The sequence below is a fragment of the Lontra canadensis genome, unplaced genomic scaffold, assembly GCF_010015895.1.
Source record: "Lontra canadensis isolate GAN:19392208 unplaced genomic scaffold, GSC_riverotter_1.0 scaffold60, whole genome shotgun sequence".
Taxonomy (NCBI): Eukaryota; Metazoa; Chordata; class Mammalia; order Carnivora; family Mustelidae; genus Lontra; species Lontra canadensis.
In genome coordinates this window covers 7049006-7075434 of record NW_022631054.1, presented here as the reverse complement: position 1 = coordinate 7075434, position 26429 = coordinate 7049006, and the positions used below count along the sequence as shown (strand labels likewise).

The 26429-nt window shown below is 37.5% G+C and overlaps 1 protein-coding gene across 1 annotated transcript in view; it reads right to left on the bottom strand.

Moving 5' to 3' along the window:
- Positions 1-26429, bottom strand: part of RLF (RLF zinc finger) — a 92154-nt gene that overhangs the window by 7223 nt on the left and 58502 nt on the right. The window contains exons 6-7 of the mRNA XM_032877398.1: positions 15164-15300; positions 2692-2833 (exon numbers count right to left, since the gene is read on the bottom strand). Coding sequence (XP_032733289.1) covers positions 2692-2833; positions 15164-15300 — 279 coding nt within the window. The remainder of the gene's footprint in view (positions 1-2691; positions 2834-15163; positions 15301-26429) is intronic.

Below are 26429 nucleotides of genomic sequence, written 5' to 3'. Positions count from 1 at the left end.
CAAAATATAACCTCATCTACATCCATTCTGTCATACTATTTTTAAAATCTAACAACTCCAAGCACCTTTTGTTTTGTTTTTAAAGTAGGCTCCATGCCTAGTGTGGAGCCCAACTCGGGGCCTGAACTCACGACTTTGAGGTTAAGACCTAAGCTGAGATCAAGAGTCAGATGCTTAACCAACTGAGCCACCCAGGTGCCCCAACTCTAAGCACCTTTATGATGATCTGGTATAAGCTCTTTATAGAAAATGGAAGCCCAGAAAATAAAGAGGTACTATTATAAAGCCCTCGCCATTATACACTCACAGTTGCCTCCTCCAAGAGGCCTAAACTCCACACAACCTTTTTAGCATCATTAACCTATTCCATTCCAAGGGCTACGTCACTGGTTACTAGTTGTCTCCTAATATCCTCTCCCCTCTTTTACTACAAAAACAAAATGCCTGATTTCTATCTGGTTACAAAATAACCTGAAATAATGAACATATCTCCTCTCCCTTGCAGCTACATATGGCCATGTGTGTGTATTGGAGTGAGGAAAAGATGTATCATAGTGTGGTTTGTGTGGTTTACCCCTCTCTCCTCATCCCCTGCCACCTTGCTATCTAGAATGGAGACATGATACCTAGGATTAGAATATATAGGTCTTAGAATGAGATGGAAACTGTGTTGATGGCAGACAGACAAAAAAACCCCTGGTTTTCTGGTATGTGGAGCCATTAAAAGCAACCTTGGCCTGTCTGCCTACATTATCTACCTATATGAGAGGGGTAGAAACTTCCATCTTCTTTAGACCACTACTATTGTGGGATATCTACCATTCATTACAGAACTAGATCTTAATTGCAATAGGTTAGATCATCTCTACAAACCTAGAGGCGAGTTTCTCAATTTGAAAGTAATTCTACACTCACTCCCCTTCCACCTACCAGTCCACATCTTTTCTACCATTCAGGCTAGTTACCATGAATGATTATAGTGGAAAGTACCCTAAGACTAGCATTAAAGAGAAATGGGTTCTGGTTATGCAAGTAGATAGCAAATTCCTTAGCCTGTGTCAGAAACCCATTTTCCCTAGTCCTCAAGTAGCTTTCCCATTCTCTGTGGTTCTTCATGGTAAGCAGAATTCTAAGATGACCCCAAGTAACCCCTCACCTTTGAATGATCTCCTCAAGTTTAAGTGGATTCCTATGATTATGTCATATGGCAAAAAGGACCATGCAGTGTAATTAAGGTCCCAAGTGGGTTGATCTTTAAAACAGGTGCATTACTTAGGGGGGCCTGACCTAAACATTTAAGGTCTTTAAATCTAGGCCTGGAAGTCAGATTTAGAGAAGGTCAGATTCAAATTAGAATTCCTTATACCTCTGTTGGCTTAAAATGCAGGGAGGCTTCTAGTAGCTGAAAACAATGTGGCTGACAGCCAGCAAAAAAGTGAGGACCTTAGTCCTACAATCAAAAGGAACTGAATTCTGTCAGCAGTAAGAATGAAGTTAGAAGCGGATTTTCCACAAAGCTTCTAGGTAAGAAAACAATCTGGCCAACACCCTAATTTCACCTTTGTGATACTCTGAGCAGCAAACCTTGCCACACCGTGCTACACTGTGTCATACAAAACTGCGGCTAACAATTGTGTGTGGTCTTAAGTACTAAGTTTGTGGTAATTTCTTAAGCAGCAATAAAAAAACTAATACTTTCCTTAAAGATTATAAAACTTTTTAAACACCAGTTCTAAAACTAATTTTTAAAATATAATTACTTGTACATGTTGTTTCTGTGATAGGAGATACAACTGCATTCACAGTGATTAGAAATAGTTGCCACCTAACTTATCTGACCACGAACTTGCTCTTAATAAAATGTTTTACCTTTTCCTGTCTTCACTGGAGAAGACCAGAACAACATATTTCAAATAAAGTATAGGATACAGATGTTTACAACATTAAAGAAGACAGGATGTATCAAAGTAGAACTGTGCCTTGACTTTAGTATAAATAATCCTTGGATGTTGTCAAAGAAGTAACCCATAAAACATATCCATCAGCCATTACAGATATGGGCATACTGAGAGCTCAGCCATGAGCAGATACTACATAAAAATAGGGCACAGGATAAGATCCATCCTGAATCTCCAGGCTGGTAGTCTTACTACAATACACACACAGGGCTGACCTCAAAACACAAGGCTTTATATATGGCACTTTATTTCTCTTCAGGAAATAAATATTTGCTTTTTATTTAAACCAAAGTTTATAATTTGTACAAAATTAATTCTGGAACTGTTCTATTATTTTAAAAGTTAGAAAATGTATCACTCCATTCTTAAGGAAAATACTAAAAATCCAACTGTATTTTCATTTATAAAAAATTATTTTAATATGCAAACATGCCTGCATAAAAAATAGAAAACTGTCCTAGTAAAAGTAGATATAGGGTAGTTGAGGTGACAGCCCCAAAACATAACCTTCCTTTCCTACAATGGTCTGTCACCTCAAATCACTATTTTCCATTAAGAACAGCTGTGGATTCCAGAAGATCAATCTGCAGAAATGGCTAGATATGTCCAATTCCAAATCTTATTAAAGTCCATTATTTCTCATTTTCCCTCATCTAAGAGGAGTTGCCTGAGAAGTTATCTCCCCACTCATTTCTTCATTTCAGGACAATCATAAAAAAGCAAAATTACTCACTTCAGTTTGTATAACTCTAATCAGGCAAAATAAATGCTGCTGTGTTTTAGCTATGACACCAAATTGACGACAGCGCTCCAAAAAAGTGTCTAAAGAAGGGTCAATTCTTCTTTGCAGTTTACTCCAAAAGAGAGTCAATTCCCTATAAAAAGAAAGATTAAGGTAAAACATTTAAAGTAACTGGTATTTGCTGTCCACCTCCCCACCCCATTTTGGTGTTTTGTTTATTTGTAAAAATAAGTTAATAGCAATCAAAAACTAAGTGGGGGGCGGGGGGAGGAAGCTATCTATATTCCCTACTGTGTCCTCTCAAACTGGTAAAATTGCTGAGAATCCTCCCTGAAAATTCCACCACTTCTTTCTTCTTTGTTGTGGGGAAAAGTAAAAACAACAAAGACTACTCCCTTTATGTTGACATTTTTTTTTTTTAAGTGGGCTCCACACTAGGCTAGGTGTGGAGCCCAACAAGGGGCCCAAACTTACAATCCTGAGGTCAAGACCTGAGCTGAGACAAAGAGTCAGAAACTCAACCAACTGAGCCATGCAAGCGCCCCTTTATGTTGACATTTTAAAACACTTAGATCCCACTGTGTTCTAAAAGATTTTACCCCTTACATTGGTAATTATATTGACTGAATTAAACCTTATCCTAATGGGCAGGGATCATCAGATATCCCTACACTGCTAACAAAATATACACAACTAATAAATATCCTAACAGTACACTTCTCCACACTAATCTCTTGCCCCTTTCCAGCTCTAAAATGTTATGATGCTAGGTATGTACTTGGGGATGTTTAAATATTACTAATACAGTTAGTAAAATTGCATTCTTGGAAATGGCTAAAATACAAGAATCCTACAAATATTCATTATGGAAACAAAAGGTTGGAAAGATTAAGTTAATTAAAAGCACTGAATGGGTTAAGAGAATACTCTTAAGGAAAAGCACCAGAATCTCAAAAATGCCTGTGATAAAAATGCTAATATGAATGTGAAATATGAATGCAAGGTAAGTTAATTAGTAAAACCAAAGAAAGAATGTTATCACTTTAAAAAAAAGGGTTTTTTTTTGTGTACACTCTAATATCTACTGGGTAATATTTGTTAAATAATTTTCATTAAGAAAGTATTATTTTCACAAGCCAGTTTTAGAACACTAATATCTTACTGCTGTTAAAACACTATTGTAGGAAGCTGGGCACAAATACAATGCTTAACAAATGAACATATCTCTTTTTTTAACAGAAAATCAACATATTTAACAGAACTTATAAAGTGGTAACTTGGATTCTCATATGATGACATTCTTACAAACATATAAAACTTGCCTCAAAGACTGAAATGGATATACACCTTAAAAGATGCACGATGAAAGCTTATAATATTTCATAGTGACAAATTTGAGTTGAAATAAATAAAATTAACTTGAAATGCCTTTAAATATTTGTCTTGGGTGACTACTGTTGGCTTTCCTAACCAGGAAAGTAAAAAGTGAGACAGGTCTCCTTTGACAATAGCTACTGGCCAGGCAAGTGACTGGGATGACTGTTCACTTTTAAACTCACAAGATTGCTTCTTTTAGATATTAAGTACCTGAGTAATAAAGTTTTGAGAAGAGTGCAAAATTCAGAATAACAAAGGAAACAGAGAATTATACATGCTCAGGGATAAAATGGAGATCAAAATATATGTATAAAAAAAATCCTATCTGAGAAGAACAAAATTACCAAAAACAGTAAAACCTGATTATGAAGAGAAAAAAATAAGGAATACCTAGGATCTAAAATTCATCAACCAGCTAGAGGTTTAAAGTTAGGCAAATCTGATAAACTGATAAGTAAAGCTGAGAATTAAAGTCTTTCAAAAAATTTTTCTTTCTTTTTTTTTTTTTTTAAGATTTTATTTATTTATTTGACAGAGGTCACAAGCAGGCAGAGAGGCAGGCAGAGAGAGAAAGGAGGAAGCAGGCCCAATGAGGGGCTCGATCCCAGGATTCTGGGATCATGACCTGAGCTGAAGGCAGAGGCTTTTAACCCACTGAGCCACCCAGGCGCCCCTCAAATAATTTTTCTTAAGATTTTTTTTTATTTTAGTGGGGAGAAGCAGAGGAAGAGGGAGAGAAAGAATCTCAAGTAGACTCCCTGCTGAGCAAAAAGCCCACCACGGGGCTTGATCCCATGACCAAAAATGACTTGTGAACCAAAATCAAAAGTTGGATGCTTAACCAACTGAGCCACTCAAGTGTCTGCCTTCAGCTCAGGTCATGATCTCAAGGTCCTGGGACTGAACCCAGCAACAGGCTCCCTGCTCAGCAGGGGACCTTCTTCTCTCTCTGCACCCCACCCCATCCCCACTTGTGGGTGCTCTTTCTCCAACTCCAATAAATAAAAAATAAATATGTTTTTAATAAAACAAATCAGAATGTCTAGAGCTAACCAAATTAAATATTTTTAAAAATCATTTTTATTAACATATAATGTATTATTTGCCCCAGGGGTACAGGTCTGTGAATTATCAGGCTTAAACATTTCACAGCACTTGCAATAACACACACCCTCCCCAATGTTCATAACCCAACCACCCTCCTCCTTCCCTCCAACCCCCCAGCAACCCTCAGTTTGTTTTGTGAGATTGAGAGTTTCTTATGGTTTGTCTCCCTCCCAATCCCATCTTGTTTCATTTTTTCCTTCCCTACCCCCACAAGCCCCTGCCCTGCCTCTCAAATTCTTATCAGAGAGATCATATGATAACTGTCTTTTTCTGACTGACTTATTTCGCTTAGCATAATAACCTCTAGTTCCATCCACATCATTGCAAATGGCAAGATTTCAGGTTTTTTGATGGCTGCATAGTCTTCCATCGTATGTATATACAACCACTTCTTTATCCATTCTTCCGTTGATGGACATCTAGGCTCTTTCCATAGTTTGGCTATTGTGGACATTGCTGCTCTAAACATTTGGGTGCATGTGCCCCTTCAGATCATTTCAATTGTAACCTCGTGATAAATACAGAGTAGTGCAATTGCTGGGTCGTAAAGTAGCTCTACTTTCAACTTTTTGAGGAAACACTATACTGTTTTCCAGAGCGGCTGCACCAGCTTGCATTCCCGCCAACTGTGTAGGAGGGTTCCCCTTTCTCCGCATCCTCGCCAGCATCTGTCATTTTCTCCTGACTTGTTAATTTTAGCCATTCTGACTGGTGTGAGGTGGTATCTCATTGTGGTTTTGATTAAATATTTCAAGCTATAGTTATCTTAAATCCAAATAACCATGACCAAAAAAGGTCATTCTTATCATGTATTTTGTTTTTATACATTATTTACACAATTACAATTCAATAATTTAGAACTGCTATTACCTATCCAAACATATAAACTTGCCTGAATGAAAGCAAAACAAACAGTATATTATTCCTAAAAATGCTACGATGCCCTCCATTCAAATCTGCACACTGGAAAACTGAAACCACCAATAAATAGTAACTCAGCCTGCTGGATCGTATATGCAGCACTAGGAAGGACAAACACTTCTTCAATTACCACACTCACATGATTTTTAAAAATGGATAGTTGTTAAAGAATACACTGAAAATGATTCCACTATATGGATGCTTCCAGTGTTCAGATAATTTATTAACCCAATGCCTCAGATTAGCCCCCTGCCTACTGTAAGTCAATAAATTATATATAAATTCATAAAAACTGGAAAGGAAATTTAGTTCTATTAATAGTGGGAAACATATTTTGGCAGAGATCTAGCTACCAAGCAAGAGCTTTAAGCTACACTGTGTTATGGCACAACAGGAAGCCTGTGGAGTCCAGCTAATAATGTCACACTGATACCCAGAATTTAGGCATTTGGGGAATAAGGCAAAGGAAACTTTGGAATTAAGGAGTGACCATCCCTAAAGGCGGCTCCTGCAAAAAGAGTAGCTGATTCTCATGACCACTTTTTTTTACTCTTTGTTTCCAACAAAACTGGGTTAAATAAAACATATATATGGATATCTGGTCTTTGACAGGCACTGAGGGCAACATATATGTCGACCCTGGTACATCATAGTCTAGGCTGGGAGAGAACAGGCATAAAATTACATCTGAAAAACACAAATGTACAAAATACAAGATTTAAACTCAGTTCTAAGAAAGCAAATGGGCACCTGGGTGGCTCAGTCAGTTAAAAGTCTGCCTTCAGCTAGGGTCATGATCCCAGAGTCCTGGGATCAAGCTCTGCATCACTGGGCTCTCTGCTCAGCGGGGAGCCCGCTCCTCCCACTCCCTCTCCCTCTGTCTCTGCCACTCTGCCTACTTGTGACCCCTCTCTCTTTCTCCCTCTGTGTCAAATGAATTAAAAAAAAAAAAAAAAAAAGGCAAGCAAGCAAAGGTCAACCTATCAAATACTTGCTGCAAGCTTTGTATGGAGGTTTAAGGTTCACCTGTATGAACTTTATTTTAAAAGCAGCAGTAGTAAAAATAAAATAAGATAAAAACAGAGAGGGAGGCAAACCACAAGAGACTCTTAACTACAGGGAACAAACTGAGGGTTGCTGGGGGTGGGTGAGGGTAATGATGGACTTATTAAGGAAGGCACTTGATATATAAGCAAGCACTGGGTGTTATATGCAACTGATGAATCACTAAATTCCAACCCTGAAACTAATAATATACTATATGTTAACTAACTTGAATTTAAATAAAATAAAAAAGTAGCAATAGTAATTACATATCTTTATGCATACTGTCCCATTCAAAAATGGTTATCTTTATTATTTTCATGGCTGCTCTAATACTACCACTGCAAACAGCTCTAAGAAACTCATTCCTCCAACACATCTTTGATTTTTGCGGAGAGCCAAAATTCATTTGGGGCCAGGGTTAATGAATAAGCTAAGCAATATACCTTTTGAAATCAATAATGTGGTGACTACTATAAAGTAATATATTTTATTGTGGTTTATAAATACCTCTGAAGGAAATTTCTCTTTTAAAATATTTTATTCATTTACCTGAGAGAGAGAGCGCACGCCAGCACAAGCAGAGGGGAGGGGCAGAAGGAGAGGGAGAAGCAGACTTACCGCTGAGCAGGGAGCCCAAAATGGGATCCTGGGATCATGACCTGAGCTGAAAGCAGCCAGGCAGGCAGACAAACATACATACATACAATTATTTATTTACAGATTTTACTGAGAGTGAGTGAGAAAGAGAGCACAAGTGAGGGAAGGGGTAGAGGGAGAGGAAGAAGCAGGCTTCCCATTGAGCAAGGAGCCCAATGTGGGGCTCGATCCCAGGATCCCTGAGATCAAGACCCAAGATGAAGGGAGATGCTTAACTGACTGAGCCACCCAGGCGCCCCAGTACATGTTTTTAAAAATAAGTGTTCAGAATGGCTAAAATTAACAAGTCAGGAAATGAGAGATGCTGGCGAGGATGCAGAGAAAGGGGAACCCTTCTACACTGTTGGTGGGAATGCAAGCTGGTGCAACCACTCTGGAAAACAGCAGGAGGTTCCTCAAAAAGTTGAAAATAGAATTACCCTATGACCCAGCAATTGCACTACTGGGTATTTACCCTAAAGATACAAACGTAGTGATCTGAAGGGGCACAAGCACCCAAATGTTTAGAGCAGCAATGTCCACAACAGCCAAACTATGGAAAGAACCTAGATGTCCATCAACAGATGAATGGATAAAGAAGATGTGGTATATATACACAATGGAATACTATGCAGCCATCAAAAGAAATGAAATCTTGCCATTTGTGACAACATGGATGGAACTAGAGGGCATCATGCTTAGTGAAATAAGTCAATCGGAGAAAGACAACTATCATATGATCTCCCTGATATGAGGAAATGGATAAAGAAGATGTGGCATATATATACACAATGGAATACAATGCAGCCATCAAAAGAAATGAAATCTTGCCATTTGCGACAACGTGGATGGAACTAGAGGGCATCATGTTTAGTGAAATAAGTCAATCGGAGAAAGACAACTATCATATGATCTCCCTGATATGAGGAAGTGGAGACGCAACATGAGGGGTTGTGGGGGTAGGGAAGGAAAAAATGAAACAAGATGGGATCGGGAGGGAGACAAACCATAAGAAACTCTTAATCTCACAAAACAAACTGAGGGTTGCTGGGGGAAGGGGGGTCAGGAGAGGGTGGTGGGGTTATGGACATTGGGGAGGGTATGTGCTGTGGTGAGTGCTGTGAAGTGTGTAAACCTGGCGATTCACAGACCTGTACCCCTGGGGCTAAAAATACATTATATGTTTATAAAAAATAAAAAAATAAAAATAAGTGACTGTTTTGGTCAGATTCCAGTTTTGTCACATTTTTACAAATACCTATTATAAAAAATACCATTTAATTTAAAGAAATTTTCTTTTCTAGACAAACAGTCCTAGTCCATATACCCACTATCTTCAATACAGGAAATTTCTAGCACAACAAAAGAATCTATCCTATCTGAACAGAATTCCTGAGTTTCATTTTCTTTAGTAAAATTCACCATTTTATGTTATAGCTATTCTAATTCCAATATCCCAAGAGCAAAACAAACACCTATGAAAAGAACAAAAGGGTTAAAAAAAATGTTGCCAAATCTGAAAATTTTAGATCCTATTTTCCTTTGAATTGCTTGGAAGAAGCTTACTTTTAACAAAGTGTGAAGTGACTTAATATTTTCTTTCCTCTACTCATTACAGCTCCTCAGGAGGCCAATAAAAGGGAAATCCCTGTTAATCCCTTCCTGCTGCAGTGGAGCAGCATTAATCCTAGAGCCACCAACATCCTTGGAAGGGCTAATGTGGCTGAGTGAAGAAAGGAAGAAAAAAAAAAAGTTATGGGTTACTCTAAAAGGGAAACTCTATCAGGAATATTAAAAGAACTGTGTGACTAGAGTTTTTTTTTTAAACGAGACAAATTTCTAATTTTTTTTTTTAAATTTTTATTTGTTTGACAGAGAGAGAGAGAGATCACAAGTAGGCAGAGAGGCAGGCGGAGAGAGAGAGAGGGAAGCAGGCTCCCCGCCGAGCAGAGAGCCCGATGCGGGGCTCGATCCCAGGACCCTGAGATCATGACCTGAGCCGAAGGCAGAGGCTTTAACCCACTGAGCCACCCAGGCGCCCCGTGTGACTACAGTTTTAAAATTACTTTGTAATCATGAAAAATCTCAAATAAAGAACCTAAGCTTACACCTAAAGGAGCTACAAAAAGAAGAGAGATCACAGCCAGTAGACAGAAGGAAATAAAAAAAGATTATAGAAGAAATAAATGAAATAGAAACTAAAGAAAATAGAACAGATCAATGAAACCAGGAACCAGTTCTTTAAAAAACAAAACAAAAAAATCAACAAAATTGGCATACCTTTAGCTAGACTCATTTAAAAAAGAAAAGGGGGGGTACAAGAAAATAAATCAGAAATGAAAGAAATAACTGACACCACAGAAATACCAAGGATTACAAAAGAATATTATGAAAAATTACATGCCAATAAATTTGATAACCTAGAAGAAATGGATAAATTCCTAGAAACATATAATCTTCTAAACCCAAATCAGGAAGAAATAGAGAATGTGAACAGATCAACCAATAGCTATGAAACTGAATCAGTAATCAAAAAACTCCTAACAAATGAAAGTCCAAGACCAGATGGCTTTATAGGTGAAATGTCAAACATCTAAAGAACAGTTAGTACCCTATTCTTCTCAAACTATTCTAAAAAACAGAAGAGGATGGAAAGATTACAAATCCATTCTACAAGGCAGGCCAGTGTTACCCCAATACCAACAACCAGGCAAAGACACTACACAAAAAGAAAAATACAGGATGGTATCTCTAATGAACAAGGATGCAAGTATCTTCACCAAAATATCAGCAAGCAAATCTAACAATACATAAAAAAAATTACTCACCATGATCCAGTGGTATTTATTCCAGGGATGCAAGGTGATTCAATATTCACAAATCAATCAACATGATATGTCACATTAATAAGAGAAAGGATAAAAACCATATAATCATCTCACCAGAGGCAGAAAAAGCATGTGACAAAGCAAAATGTCCATTCATGATAAACACTCTCAATGAAGTGGGTGAATTTAGCCAAGAACATACTTCAACATAAAAAAGACAATATATGAAAAACCCACAGCAAACATCATACTCAATGGTGAAAAACAGAGGTTTTCCTCTAAGATCAGGAACATGACAAGGATTCACTATCACCATTTTTATTCAATACAGTACTGAGATTTCCAGCCACAGCAATTAGACAACAAAAGGAAATAAGGTATCCATATCCAAATCATTACAAATAACATGATACAATATACAGAAAACCCTAAGGACTCCACTAAAAAACTATTAGAACTGATAAATGAGTTCAGTAAAGTTGCAGGATATAAAATTAATATATAAAAATCTGTTGCATTTCCATACATTAATAAAATAGTGGAAAGAAAAATTAAGAAAACAATCCCATTTAACAGTTACACCAAAAAGAACAAAATACATAGGAAAAGACTTAATCAAGGAAGTAAAAGACCTGTACTCTAAAAACTATAGAACACTAATCAAAGAAATTAAAGATGAAATAAACAAATGGAAAGATTCCATGGTTATGAGTTGGGAAAACCAATTATTCTTAAAATGTCCACACTACCTGGGGCACCTTGGTGGCTCAGTAAGTTAAGTATGACTCTTATTTTGGCTCAGGTCATGATCTCAGGGTTCTGAGATTCAGCCCTGTGTCAGGCTCCATGCTGGGTGTGCAACCTGCTTGGGAATTCTCTCTCCCTCTCGCTCTGCCCTTCCCCAACCCCTCCCACTCTCTTAAAAAAAGAGTCCACAGTACCCAAAGCAATTTACGCATTCAGTGCAATCCCTATTAAAAAACTGATAGCATTTCTCACAGAACTAGAACAAATAATCCTAAAATTTGCATGGAACCACAAAAGAAGCCAAACAGTTAAAGCAGTCTTGAAAAAGAGGAGCAGAGCTAGAGGTATCACAATCCCAGATTTCAAGATCATATTACAAAGCTATAGGAATCAAAACTGTAGGATATTGGCACAAAAATCAACATATTATTCAATGGAACAAAATAAAGAACCCAGAAATAAACCTACACTTTCATGGTCAATTAATCTATAACAAAGGAGGCAAGAATATATACACCAGGAAAAAAACAATCTCTTTAACAAATGATGTTGGGAAAACCAAACAGCTACATGCAAAGAATGAAACTGCACCACTTTCTTAGACCATACACAAAAATAAACTCAAAATGGATTAAAGACCTAAATGTGAGACCTGAAACCATAAAATTCCTAGAAGGAAACAGGCAGTAATCAATCTCTTTGATATCAGCCAGAGAAACATTTTTCTAGATAAACTCCTTTGGCCAGGGAAACAAAAATAAAATTAAACTACTGAGACTATACCAAAATAAAAAGCTTTTGCACAGTAAAAGAAACCATCAACAAAATGAAAAGACAAGCTACTGAATGGGAGAAGATATTTAAAGAAATTACACAATGGAACACATACAAAAATAACCCAATTCAAAAATGGGCAGAGGGGATGCCTCAGTGGCTCAGTCAGTTAGGTGTCTGCCTTTGGCTCAGTTCATGATCCCAGAGTCCTGGGAATGAGTCCCTCATCGGAATCCTTGCTCAGTGGGGAGCCTGCTTCTCCCTCTGCCTGCTGCTCCCCCGCTTGTGCTCTCTTGCTCTAGCTCTCTCTTTCTTTCTCTGTGTCTCTGACACATAAATAAATAAAATCCTTTAAAAAAAAATGGGCAGAGAATACAAAAAGACATTTTTCCAAAGACACACAGATGACCAACAGACACTGTAAAGATGTTCAACATCACTAATCATCAGGGAAATGCAAATCAAAACCACAAATGAGGGACGCCTGGGTGGCTCAGTCAAGCTGAGTGTCCAACTCCCGATTTTGGCTCAGGTCATAATACTGGGATCATGAACTGGAGCCCAGCACTGACACCACTCTGGGCATGGAATCTGCTTAAGATTCCCTCTCTCTCTTCTTCTGCCCCTCCCCTCCGCTTGAGTATTTGCTTAAAAGTTTTTTAAAAATAAAGTAATAACAAACCCACAATGAGGTACTACCTCATACCTGCCAGAATGGCTAAAATAAAAAACAGAAGAAATATTGGCTAGGATGTAGAGAACAAGGAAACTTCATGCATTGTTGGTAGGAATGTAGGCTGGTGCAACCACTCTGGAAAAGAGTTTGGAGGTTCCTCCAGAAATTAAAAATAGAATTACCATATGATCCAGCAGTTCCACTACTATTTACTCAAAAGACACAAAAACACTAATTCAAAAAGATATGTGCACCCCTATGTTTATTACAGCATTATTTACCATAGCCAAGATATGGAGGCAGCACAAGTATCTATCAACAGACAAATGTATAAGATGTGAGATATATATATAAATATATGATATATATTTTATATAATATATATATATATATATAGTAATATCTATCTATCTATCTATCTATCTATATATATAACTCATCCATGAGAAAGAATGAGATTTTGCCATTTGTAACAGTATGGATGGATCTAGAGGGTACAATGCAAATCAGGCAGAGAACGACAAATACCATATGACTTAACTCATATGTGGAATTTAAGAAACAAAACAAATGAACAAAGAAAAAAAAGAGGCACATGAAAAAACACTCTTAAATACAGATGACAAACTGGTGGCTACCAGAGGGAAAGTGAGAGTGGGGACAGGTGAAACAGATGAAGGGGATTAAGACTACACTTATTGTGATGAGCACTGAGTACTGTATAGGAATGCTGAATCATTATACTGTACATTTGAAACTTAAAAAAAAAACCAAAACACAAAAACCTCCGTAACCTATAACACATCCCATATGTGATTTAATACAGTTCTTTACCCTGAAAACCTAGGTATCATTAGCAGATACTTTTTCATTACAGGCAAAGAAATTAACTGTAACAAGAAAAATTAGTGTTTGTTCCTTAAGAAATACATCTGTTTTAACTGAGGCTAAAATCTCTAATCTATAATGTATGAAAAACAAAACAAAACTTAAATTAATAATCAAAACCCTCACTGCTACTTAATTCTTTTTATTTGTATCACCACTTTTTTAGTTTCTTAACAAAGTGCCCATAATAATTATTACAAAATATATTTAACTCCCTATTCCACTATCTCCTTTCTCATAGGAGATACAACTCTGGCGTGGTGGACTCAGTGGTGGAAGATTACATTCTGAATTCTTGCCCTGTACCAAGAAAACAACCAAAGAAGAAAAGCACTGAATTAGCAGTCAAAAATCCTGGATGTGAATTTTAGCTCTGTCACTTCTGCCTTAAGACCCTGGGCAATCACAAGACTTCTTGGATTCCTCTGTCCTCCACTGCCTCATCTGCACAATGATAATTATGAGGATTGGGTAAGATAATTTATAGTATATGAATAATATTTCTATACAAAATAGTAAATAAAAAGAAATAATGCTAATAATAATAAAACTGTATAAATACACACAGAAGCTCCAAAAGGAGATCAATGAAGGCTAAAGTACATGAAGGGCTTTACTGGGTTTTTCTATAATCAAAATGCTCATCTTCAACCTCAAGCCATCCTTAGGTTCTAAAATGCTCAAGGTTCATCCCATCAAGATCATGCAAATCCAACCCACTCTTTGAATTAAAGCTGATAATACCTCCTCCTTGACACCTTTCTTAAACATACTGTGAGAGTACTTTTCTCTAGTATCCTACAGCATTATCCATACTACTGATATGTTACTTATTTACAGTCTTACATTCTAGAGGTTTCCTGTGTCCAGGTCTGTCCTTTTGGTCTAAATAGATTCTATACAGCTAGAATGAAAGAACTGTGGGTTACACTTACTGTTTTTTTTTTTTTAGCAACTATTTTGTAGGCAAACACATATAAACTAAATTAAAACTAAAAATTTAAGTGCGGTTCTGCTATTTAGTACCAAAGTTGCAAGATTACTATTCAAATGGATTTCCTTCTCTAGTGCAAGGTTGACCTAGAAACCTACATAATTAGTGGGTTTCCAAATATGAGGGGGAAAATGACTATCAGAAAGTATAGTAAGTGTTAAGGAAAATGACCTAATACCAATTTGTTTCATGTTGCCATAACTTTATCTTCAAAGACAACATATCTTAACAGACAACCCTCTATAAGATGATCAAGAGGAGCTCAAATTTTTTACCTTCTCTTTACTTCTGGACTCTTCTGGAAAAGATTAAACCAGTAACATTTTTTAATTAAATGGTTTAGCTTCTAAGCAAGATTTAATTCACATGTTATCAGTTAGGCATTAGATTTGAAACAAGCCTATGTTTTACATAAACTCTAAATGCCATCTGTGCTAAACAAACAGAACAAAAAGTAAATATACTTACCAAGAACAGTATACACTTGCAGTCTGGAGCTGCTGGGTAAGGTACGTCGTACAAAGAACAAATGCTGTGTTATCCTGACCCTCAGATTCCAGATTACATATGATGTCTAGTATCTCCTTGCAGTCGACCTTTGCAATCTATCAAAAATGAGAAGATGCAAGTAGAAAAGAAAATGGTGACTTTCCTGTAAATTCTGTTATGCAATATGAAGCTTCTTTTAATGTTTTCTATCTTTGATAATCGATGAGGCAATGAGAAGGATATAATTTTCTTCTATTAACTCATGGCTGAGTCTTCTGGAATATTTCGTATTAGAAAATATTAAAGAGGGTGCCTGGGTGGCTCTGTGGTTTAAGCCTCTGCCTTAGGCTCGGGTCTTGATCTCAGGGTTCTGCATCGGGCTCTCTGCACAGCAGCTCTCTGCTCTGCTTCCCTTCCTCTCTCTCTGCCTGCCTCTCTGCCTACTTGTGATCTCTGTCTGTCAAATAAATAATAAAATCTTCAAAAAAAAAAAAAAGAAAGAAAATATTACAGAGGAAAGAGCAGACTGCAGATAAAAACATTCTTGTACAGTTAAAAAAAAAAATTATTCATGGGGTGCCTGACTGGCTCAGTCGATACAGCACCCAACTCTTGATCTCTGGTCTGTGAGTTCAAGCCCCGCAATGGGTGTGGAGCTTACTTTAAAAAAAAAAATTATTCATGGGGCACCTGGGTGGCTCAGTGGTTAAAGCCTCTGGCTTCAGCTCAGGTCATGATCTCAGGGTCCTGGGATCGAGCACTGGGCTCCCTGCTTGGCAAGGAGCCTGCTTCTCCCCCTCCCCCGCCGCCTCTCTGCCTACTTGTGATCTTTGTCAAATAAATAAATAAAAATCTTAAAAAAAATTATTCATGAACACTGCTACCATATAAATAAGTCAAATTAAACATAGTAACTTCAGGGGCGCCTGGGTGGCTCAGTGGGTTAAGCCGCTGCCTTCGGCTCAGGTCATGATCTCAGAGTCCTGGGATCGAGCCCCGCATCGGGCTCTCTGCTCAGCAGGGAGCCTGCTTCCTCCTCTCTCTCTGCCTGCCTCTCTGCCTGCTTGTGATCTCTCTCTGTCAAAAAAAAAAAAAAAAAATATAAAAAAAAAAAAAAAAAAAAAAAAAAAAAAAAAAAAAAAAAACATAGTAACTTCAGATTATTTTCACCTGAAGTACCACTGTTATATATATATTTTTTATGTTATATATATAACATGTTGTATGTTATATATATATAACATGTTTTTTATATATATATATATATATTTTTTTTTTAAGATTTTATTCATCTATTTGACAAGAAATACATAGCAAGAGAGAGAACACAAGCGGGGGAATGGGAGAGGGAGAAGCAGGCTCCCCGCCGAGCAGGGAGCACAACACGGGGCTCGGTCACCTGAGTCAAAGGCAGATGCTCAGTAACTCAGCTACCCAGGCACCCCTAAAAATAAAATCTTTTGGGTGCCTGGGTGGCTCAGTGGGTTAAGCCTCTGCCTTCGGCTCAGGTCATGGGTCTTGGGGTCCTGGGATCGAGTCCCACATCGGGCTCTCTGCTCCTCTCTCTCTGCCTGCCTCTCTGCCTACTTGTGATCTCTCTCTGTCAAATAAATAAATCTTTAAACAAAGTAAATACCTGGGTGGCTCATTCGTTGAGCGTCTGCCTTCGACTCAGGTCATGATCCCATTCCAGGGTGCTGGGATTGAGCCCCGCATCATTGGGCTCCCTGCTCAGCAGGGAGTCTGCTTCTCCCTCTCCCATCCCCCTGCTTGTGTTCCCTCTCTCTCTCTCTCTCGCTATCTCTGTCAAATGAATAAAATCTTAAAAAATACTTTTTTTATTTTAAAATAATCTCCACACCTAATGCGCGGCTCAAACTCACGATCCCAAGATCAAGAGTCACATACTCCTACAACTAAGCCAGCCAGGTGCCCCTATTTCTGTTTCAATATAATTCAAGTCACTCTAGTTACAGACAGAAAAATACAAGGCTTATCCTTACTGCCAGTAAAGCTAAAGGAGGCTGGTTGCGAAACTGTTTTAAATTCAAATGCTGGTAACATACCACTTTCTCACGGAGTTAAGGAAAAAAAAAAAAAATCTTTGGTATAAGTGAATTTTCAAACAACTGAAACACTTAGAAATCTATCTTTTTCATCTATGGTATTTATAGAAATCTTAAAACCACCTCTGGCAGCAAATCAGAATTTTCTGGGGCTCTTTTTACATACTAATGAAACAGGAGAATAAGGCTTTTAAAGACCCTTTTCCAACTCTATTTTATCATTTCCCTATCTTAATAAAGATGATGAAGGATAATTTTTTGTCATTTGTCTATGAGTCAGTATTGTAAAATGTTAATTATACCAGACACCAAATGTACAAAACAATGTTAAATTTCAGGATAAATAAAGCATTATCAGAGCAAATGAGGTATTTAAGAGTTAGCTCATCTCTTCCAAAGTGCTATGCAGTTCCAATAGGTGGTTTTAAGTCTAATTTTAGTCAGACCCTCAGGTAGGCACAGAAAGGCTTCTTTCAAAGTTTAGCTCAAATATCATTTTCTCATAGAATCATCTCGCTTCTAAGACCATGGTAGAATCCCCACCAAAATCTCTATTCTTATCAATTAAAAAAGCAAAACAACAATTCTTCCAAAAGTCAACTACACTTCAATTAAAAAAAGGACAAAACCACATACAAAAACTCTACTCTTAATTCTTCCTTTGTAATATTTATCACAACTGCAACTCAATCATTAGATGAAGAACTTATTAGCATTTGTCTTCTCTGCTAAAATGTAAAGTTAATGAGATCAGGGGCTTGTATACCTTCCTCAAAACTCAGCACCTAATACTGTCTGAAACACGTAAAAGTGTAAGTACATGCTGATGAATGGAGTAGAGGAGTAAAATGTTCATGTTTACAAAGTGAACCTCAAACAATTCTGTGCTTTTCTAATGTTTTCAAAGATAATGCAATGATACAATAAGCAGTATAGTATAGTGGCTAAAAGCAATTATTCTAAAACCAGATGGTGTATATTCTCTTCTCAGCTCTATAGCTGCTGGCTGTGTGACCCTGAGTAAGTCAAAACTTCTCAGTAACTCTATGTATCAGTTTCCTCATCTGTAAAATGGAAGTAACAGGACCTGCCTCATGGAGTTATAAAACTTAATATGTTTTAATAAAGCATGGTGACTATAGCTAATATTGTGTTGCATATCTGAAAGCTGTTAGGAGAACAGACTGTAAAAGTTCTTACCATAAGAAAAAAATTGTGACTATATTTGGTGACAGACATCAACTAGAGTTATTTTCGTTACCATTTCACAACTAACACAGATATCGAATATTATGTTGTACACCTGAAATAATACAATGTTAATATGTCAATTATACTTCAATAAAAATGTGGTATCTGTGCCTATTAAAGTTACAGCTAAATCTTAAAAAATATGTTCTAAAAGGAATTGGCTAATAGGGAGCATGTTAAAGAGCTGTTAAAAACTTTTTCATTAAACATGTAAGAAAAAGAAAAAAAGAAAGCGAACCTTAAGAATACTAGAAAGCATTTCATGAGTGAAGTAAGTCAAGCAGAGAGAGTCAATTATATGGTTTCACTTATTTGTGGAGCATAAGAAATAACACGGAGGACATGGGGAGATGAAGAGGAGAAGGGAGTTGAGGGAAATTGGAGGGGGAGATGAACCATGAGAGACTATGGACTCTGAAAAACAATCTGAGGGTTTTGAAGCAGCGAGGTGGTGGGAGGTTGGGGGAGCCTGGTGGTGGGTATTATGGAGAGCACGTATTGCATGGAGCACTGGGTGTGGTGCATAAACAATGAATTTTGTTACACTGAAAAGAAATTAAATTAAAAAAAAAAAAAAGAATACTAGACAGCATTTCAAAGATCACTCTCAGATGCAAGATCACACCTGATGCAAATTTATATCTAAGGGGTACTGGGAGGTAAAGTTAAGTTGTTAAAGCCTAAAACACAGGTTAAATTCAGTTTTCAGGTAAGGAAAAAAGAAAAAAAAATACTTCATCATACTTAGTGAAGATGGAATTCCACTGATGCCCTCCCTAAACAACCATAACCGCATTCACAGCTAAATGTATCAGAAGGGTCATCTAGAGACAAAGGTCCACCACAGGGCGTTTTATTTTATTTATTTATTTTTTAAGATTTTATTTATTTATTTGACAGACAGAGATCACAAGTTGGCAGAGAGGCAGGCAGAGAGAGAGAGGAGGAAGCAGGCTCCCTGCTGAGCAGAGAGCCCGATGTGGGGTTCGATCCCAGGACCCTGGGACCATGACCTGAGCTGAAGGCAGAGGCTTTAACCCACTAAGCCATCCAAGCGCCCCCCACAGGGCATTTTAAAACTAAAGTGACTGAGGGACCAAAGTGAGAATTCCACAGCAAATGAAAACAGCTATTCCAGAGCAACCATCTACTGTCCAGGCCGTGTTCAAGCTCCTGTCCAAAACCAAGAATTCTAAAATTTGATTTTGCAATGTAGCAGCAACATCTCTACACTGAGAAATAGCATGAAAAACTCTCTAAGTCAGACATATAAATTAGAATGGAATGAACTTGCATTTCTAGAACATTTTTCATCCATTTCAAATAACTTGAATGAGATAATTTTATTCTCTCATTTTATTAGCACGATAAATACATAAAATTATTTCTACTTCACAAATAAAAGATGAGCCTAAAGAACTGTGGCTAACAATCAGAAGAATAAACAAAAATGAAAAATGAATCTCATGTCATTTTATTCCTACAGGAAAGCTCTTACATTTTAAAGGAGTACAATTCAGAGAGATAGAATTTTCACCTTGGAACCAAAGTGTTACGAAAAATGGGACAAAAGTGAAGTAAGCTAGAAATACAGGTATCAAGTCAAAATTCACTACTTAAAAAAAAAATTCACTAACCTTAAATGATGGGGGAGGAGGAAATAATATGAAAAATCCAGATTAGTTTATTTTTTAAAAAAGATTTTATTATTTATTTATTTGACAGAGAGAGATCACAAGCACGCAGAGAGAGAGGAAGGGAAGCAGGCTTCCCGCTGAGCAGAGAGCCCAATGCGGGGCTCAATACCAGGACCCTGGGATCATGACCCGAGGGCAGAGGCTTTAACCCTCTGAGCCACCCAGGTGCCCCCAGATTAGTAGTTTAGAAGGCATAGATAGTTCTATTATTTCCATTTATTACACAAATACTCTACAGATAAACACTACCCAATAGGGTATAATAAGCCTAGACAAACAGCTCTCCTCCTCTGACACGACAAGCTGATCCTCCCCATCCTTCAACACTCAGTGAAAACTTTTTTACCATGAAGTTTTCCTTACAGATTACTCTAGTGTCCAAGATCTCTTGCCCTGCTGTGAATTCACAGCATCTTATCAACATTTTTAATTAGGCTATTTTTTATTCCACTTTGGGCCAGCTTTTGAACTAGTGACTCATACTGGCCTTTTTATTACTTTCCTGTTTTGAGCTATGAATTCCTTGAAGAGCACAGTCTTATAAATGATACCCAAAATCCTCTGTGCACAAAATCCACAGGAAAAAAACAGCCATGTTAAAATTAAAATGTACACGTCTTTCAAAGCAGTGTTATTTACAAAGTAGTGGGGAAACGAGTCAGCTTGATTTTTGCCTTCATGGAACTCACGTTTGAATCACAGATAATAAATGAGTCAACAGGCAATTGCTGAAATTACAATGTATGTTAACTGCCACAATGGGAATGTATAGTATTTTAAAACTACCTTTGGGGGTGCCTGGGTGGCTTAGTTGGTTAAACAACTGCCTTCCGCTCAGGTCATGATCAAGCCCCACGTGGGGCTCCCTGCTCAGCTGGGAGCCTGCTTCTCCCTTTCCTTCTGCCCCTCCCCCTGCTCATGTGGGCGTGCCAGCTCGCTCTCTCTCAATAAATAAAATCTTAAAAAAAAAAAAAAAAAAGAAAGACAATAGGAATAGTTTATAGTAGGGTTTTTATACAACCTTTCAATTCAAGAACTCATTTGCCTCACACATATTTATCGAGGCTACCAACACAAAGCCAATACTTCTAGACTTCTTTTTCACTTTCATTTAAGTAATGAGAAAAATCTGATCATTCTTACTAATGAAGAAACTGAATCCTTCAATCTGTTACCTACTCTCCCTGATTCTAACTCCTTTGAAAGCTGGTACTATATCTTATCTCATGCTTTTATCCCACTTAGTGTCTGCCTCAGAATCTTTATGTGACAAGCAGGCATTCAGTTAACACTTTCGGTTAAAAAGAATATCAGTATTTTGCTTCCAAAACCTGTATTTTCTTGAATATAGAGGAAAAAGAGTTAAAGAAACAAAAGTAAATAAACAGGAAAATAAAAAATAGAAAACCCCAGTAAATTAAAATGACATACTTTTAACACTTTACTAATAAATATGGTTATAATACTGGTCCTCAACCTTTTCTAATAAATACCTTATAACCACACACTGAAAACCAAATTTATGCCATAAAATACTTTTCAGCTACTGTAAATTAAAATAAGGTCACTGGGGCGCCTGGGTGGCTCAGTGTGTTAAGCCCCTGCCTTTGGCTCAGGTCATGATCTCAGGGTCCTGGGATGGAGCCACATCGGGCTCTCTGCTCAGCAGGGAGCCTGCTTCCCCCTCTCTCTGCCTGCCTCTCTGCCTACTTATGATCTGTCAAATAAATAAAATCTTTAAAATAAAATAAAATAAGGTCACTGACAAGCTTCTGAGAATTTTAATAAGTATCTAGGAAATATTGCATAGGTACTGAAAGAATTTTTTTGTTCTTAAATATTATTCATATCCCTGTGGTTTACATTCTGTAGTTATTAAGACGAGTATGACACATGCATCAAATAATGAAGTCTTTGTATACTGTCTATCTTGCCTAGTAGAATATATGTTCTGTCAGGGCAAACATTTGTTTTTATTCACCACTGTATCTTCAGTGCCTATAATGGTACTAGGCACCTGAGGGAACATCAATAAATATTTGTAGGAATAAAAGATAACCACGAGATAAATAACATAGTGGCCACAGGATAAATAAGTGGGACAGAATGAAGACAAAATTAATGTGAACTAGAGTAAGCATAAGAAGGATTTGAGGAAAATAGCTCTTGGGGGAATATGAGGGTCTAGATGCATCTGGGCAGGGATGGCCTTAATAAACAAAAAAACGATGCCAGAAATGCAAATTGATAAATGTGAGAGTAATCATGGCACAGGAGGAGGGGAAAGGCTATGTGATGTAATAATTGTAAAGAATTGTATTTACCACTAAAGCTATTCAGTGACTAAAAGGCTGGATTAAATAAGGTTAGAGCCTTTGGATTTAAATAAGGTCATGCCCTAGAGTTCTGTAGTTTCATCCTACACAAAGATAACCAGCTAAGGAGGTTAATGGAGGCTGAAATTCAGTCAGCTTGTCAAGTCCTAAGTTTTGGCATGAGGCTCTTCCTCACTGAAGGGAGACCTTTGGAAGGCAACCATGTGAAACCAGAGGTACTTTCTGCCAATTTCCATAAAGGCCCCATATAGACTAACAATAATGGGACACTGGAGGACAAGTGACTGTTTTGTTTCTAAGGGTAGTCAATAAACATTTACTGAACAGAAATGGAAGGACAGGGAGCAGAACCAGCCAAGAGCTTAAAAGCACCTGAAAGACTAGCCAGGGACATTCACTCCACACCTTAAGCCTTCTCAAAATCCTAACTAGTTCCCTCAGATTTTTTCCTTACCAAAATCTACTTCATAATAAAGTCTGATAAACTTAATGATACAAAAATATAAATCATGCATAAGCACTATCAATGGCATTTGTATTTAGAAGAATCAAAACTTTCAGCATAAGGAATCAAGTGCTGTCTCTGACTCAGGGATGCCTGGGTAGCTCAGTCGGTTAAGCATCTGCCTTTGGCTCAGGTCATGATCCCAAGTCCTGGGATCAAGCCCACTGGGCTTCTTGCTCAGCGGGGGCCTGCTTCTCCCTCTCCCTCTCCACTCTCTCTCAAGTAAATAAATAAAATCTTTAAGGAAAAAAAAGGAATAAAGTGGCAAATGCTGGAAACTCTGGTAGCAAAGATGAAAATGTACCACCTTGCCCTAGGAATTTTATATATATGAAAACCATATACATCTGTGGGGTGTGTGCGTATGTGTGTGTGTGCATATATATATATGTGTGTGTGTATATGTAAATATATATATATATGTAACTATGTATATAGAGAGAGTTACATACCTTCCTGCCAACCCTGGCACTAAATAAGGAATAAAGAGTTGGACCTGACAAGAGTAAGCCAGTAAGTTCTCCTGTGGGAAAGCACTTAGAAATCCTGGGTAAAACAGAAATGCCTTTTTCAGAATACACAGCCAAACACTGAAACAATAAAATCAGGATGCCTGGGTGGCTCAGTCAGTTACGCATCTGCCTTCAGTTCAGGTCATGATCCCAGAGTCCTGGGATCAAGCCCCACATCAGGCTCCTTGCTCATCGGGGAGCCTGCTTCTCCTTCTGTTTGCCCCTCCCCTCTGCTTGTGCTTTCTCTTACTCTCTGACAAATAAATAAATAAAATCTTAAGAAAATAAATCACTGGGGGCGGGGGGGGGAATGTTTAAGTGTGAATGGACAACTGCCCTAAGTGGCTAGATCATTGTTAATTTCACTAAGAGGCTTGTGTTTTACAACTCCTGGTTGGGAGTTGATTAAGCTTGGACTGAGGGACAGGAAGTTGGCAGGCAGTGAGATCTTCTGCATAAAATTAGAACTCCTAAAGAGCTAAAAACTCAGAGAAAGAGTGATAGCAATCTCATCCTGGGTTCTGCTGGGATAAAAAAACATTTGAGAATTTATAACCTGTCTTTCAAACTTGGAATTTGTCATTAACACTACTACGCTGTTGTCTAAAAACTGCAAAATGAGGAACAAAGAAATTAAAAAGAAGGTTCTGGCTGGTAACATCTCTGAATCACCTGGGAGAAGCTAAGATAAAACTGATTTAGAGAGACATATGCTAACTAAGGCCTATTAGAATTCTCAGAAATAAAGCAATCCTTATCCCTACCCACCCCACCAAAACTGACTTCAAAATCCCAAACTATAAAAAGCACAAATACACCAGTCATTCCAGAAAATGCAGCATACACAATAAGCAGCAGAATGAGACTTCCAACAACATCAGATAACAGAATGTACAACACAAAGACTGAACGCTAACCATGGACTTTGGTTTGTTAAAAAAAGAAAAGGAAAGGAAAAAAAAAAGCAGAGGGGCGACAGGGTGCCTCTGTTAGTTAACTGTGCAACTCTTGATTTCAGCTCAGATCATGATCTCAGGGTCATGGGACCAAGCACCACTTCGGGCTCTGCACTGGGCATGGAGCCTGCTTGGAATTCTCTCTCTCCCTCTGCCCCATCTCCTAGCTTACAGGCTCCTGCTCACTCTCTCTCCAAAAAAAAAAAAAAAAAAAAATGCAGAGAGCAATAGGAGTGATGAAGGGAGGTAGGGAAGGAAGGAGGTCAGGAGGTATAAAGGAACCTTAAATGCATATCGCTAAGTTAAAGAAACCAATATGAAAAATCTACATACTTCATAATTCCTAGTATATGACAGACTAATGGCAAGATGTTAACAGGTAAAACTGGGGATTTGGGAGATACACCTGGGAGCTCTGTACTGTCCAATTTTTCTTAAACCATTTCTGCTTTTAAAAAAAAGTCTATTAATTTAACAAAAAGGCCTTTAGCATTTTTAAAACTGGACTGTCTCTTTATTGTTGACTTGTAGGAGTTTTTCATATAGCCTAGATTCAAGTCCTTTATAAGATTTTTGGTTTGCAAATATTTTCTCCCATTCTTTAAGTTGTTCTTTGGATGGAGTTGGATGAAATCTTATTTTTCTTTTGTTACTTATATTTTTGATGTCAAATATAAGAAAAAATTACCTAATCCAAGGCCTTAAATATTTATTCCTGTATTTTCTTCTAAAATGTTATATTTTTAGCTATTATATTTAAGTTTATGATGTATTTAGAGTCAATTTTTATATATGGTATTAATGGTCAAACTTGGTCTTCTGCAAGTGGATATCCAGTTGTCAAAGACTCATTCACTGAAAAGATTATTCTTTCCCTCACTGAACTGTCTTGGTATTCATATAAATAATCATTTGTCTGTAAATGTGAAGGCTTATTCCTAGATTCTAGTCCACTAATCTTTCTATATTTTGCCAGTACCACACTGACTTTATTACTGTAACTTTTTAGTGAAGTGTGAGTCCTCCAACTTTGTTTTGTTCTTTTAAAGACAGAGAAGGCTCATGAGTGGGGTGGTGGCTGGCAGATGGAGAGGGAGAGAGAGAATCTTAAGCAGCTTCTAGCATGGAGCCCAATGCCAGGCTTGATCTCAAGACCCCGAGATCATGACCTAAGCCAAAATCAAGAGTCGGAAGCTCAAATGACTGAGCCATCCAGGTGCCCCTCTAACTTGTTCTTTTACAAGATTGTTTTGGCTATCTTGGGTCCCTCTATTTTCCACATGATTTTCACCATCAGCCTCTTAGTTTCTGCAAAAGAGGAAGGCATAATTTTGACAGAGATAGCACTAAATCTGTTGATCAATTTGGACACCACCTTCATCTTAACAATAGCTTTGATATGCCTCAGGGAGAAAACACATATGTTAGATAAGCTTCCCTCAGGCTTGTGTTACCATGCTGCTGGCTATGAGTTCAATGTTAAGGAATCAACAATATATATTAAATAAGGTGTCTTTAACAGAAGCACACATAGAACAAAATTATGTACTGATCAGCTGACAAAAATGTCAAGACCTAAGGCAGATAATGTTTCCTGCAGGAACCTAACCACATATTTCCCCTAGGAGCAATGGTTTCAGTATTTGGTAATTCAGTGTTTGCAGTCACCATATAGACCATAACTACCACAAATGACAAGAACTGTCTGTATTTGTAGTAGCTGAGTTATAATTCTTTGTCTAGTAAGTCCAAATATCTTGGTGTTCTTAGGAAAAGTTTCTACTAGCTGCTGTTTTCCCTGTGTATGGACTATCATGTTTCTTTACATCGTAAGTGGTATTTTAACTAACATACTGTGGCAACTGTGGAAATCAGATTCCCCCACCTCTTTAGGGTTTTCTGTTGTTACTATTTGTTTAGTG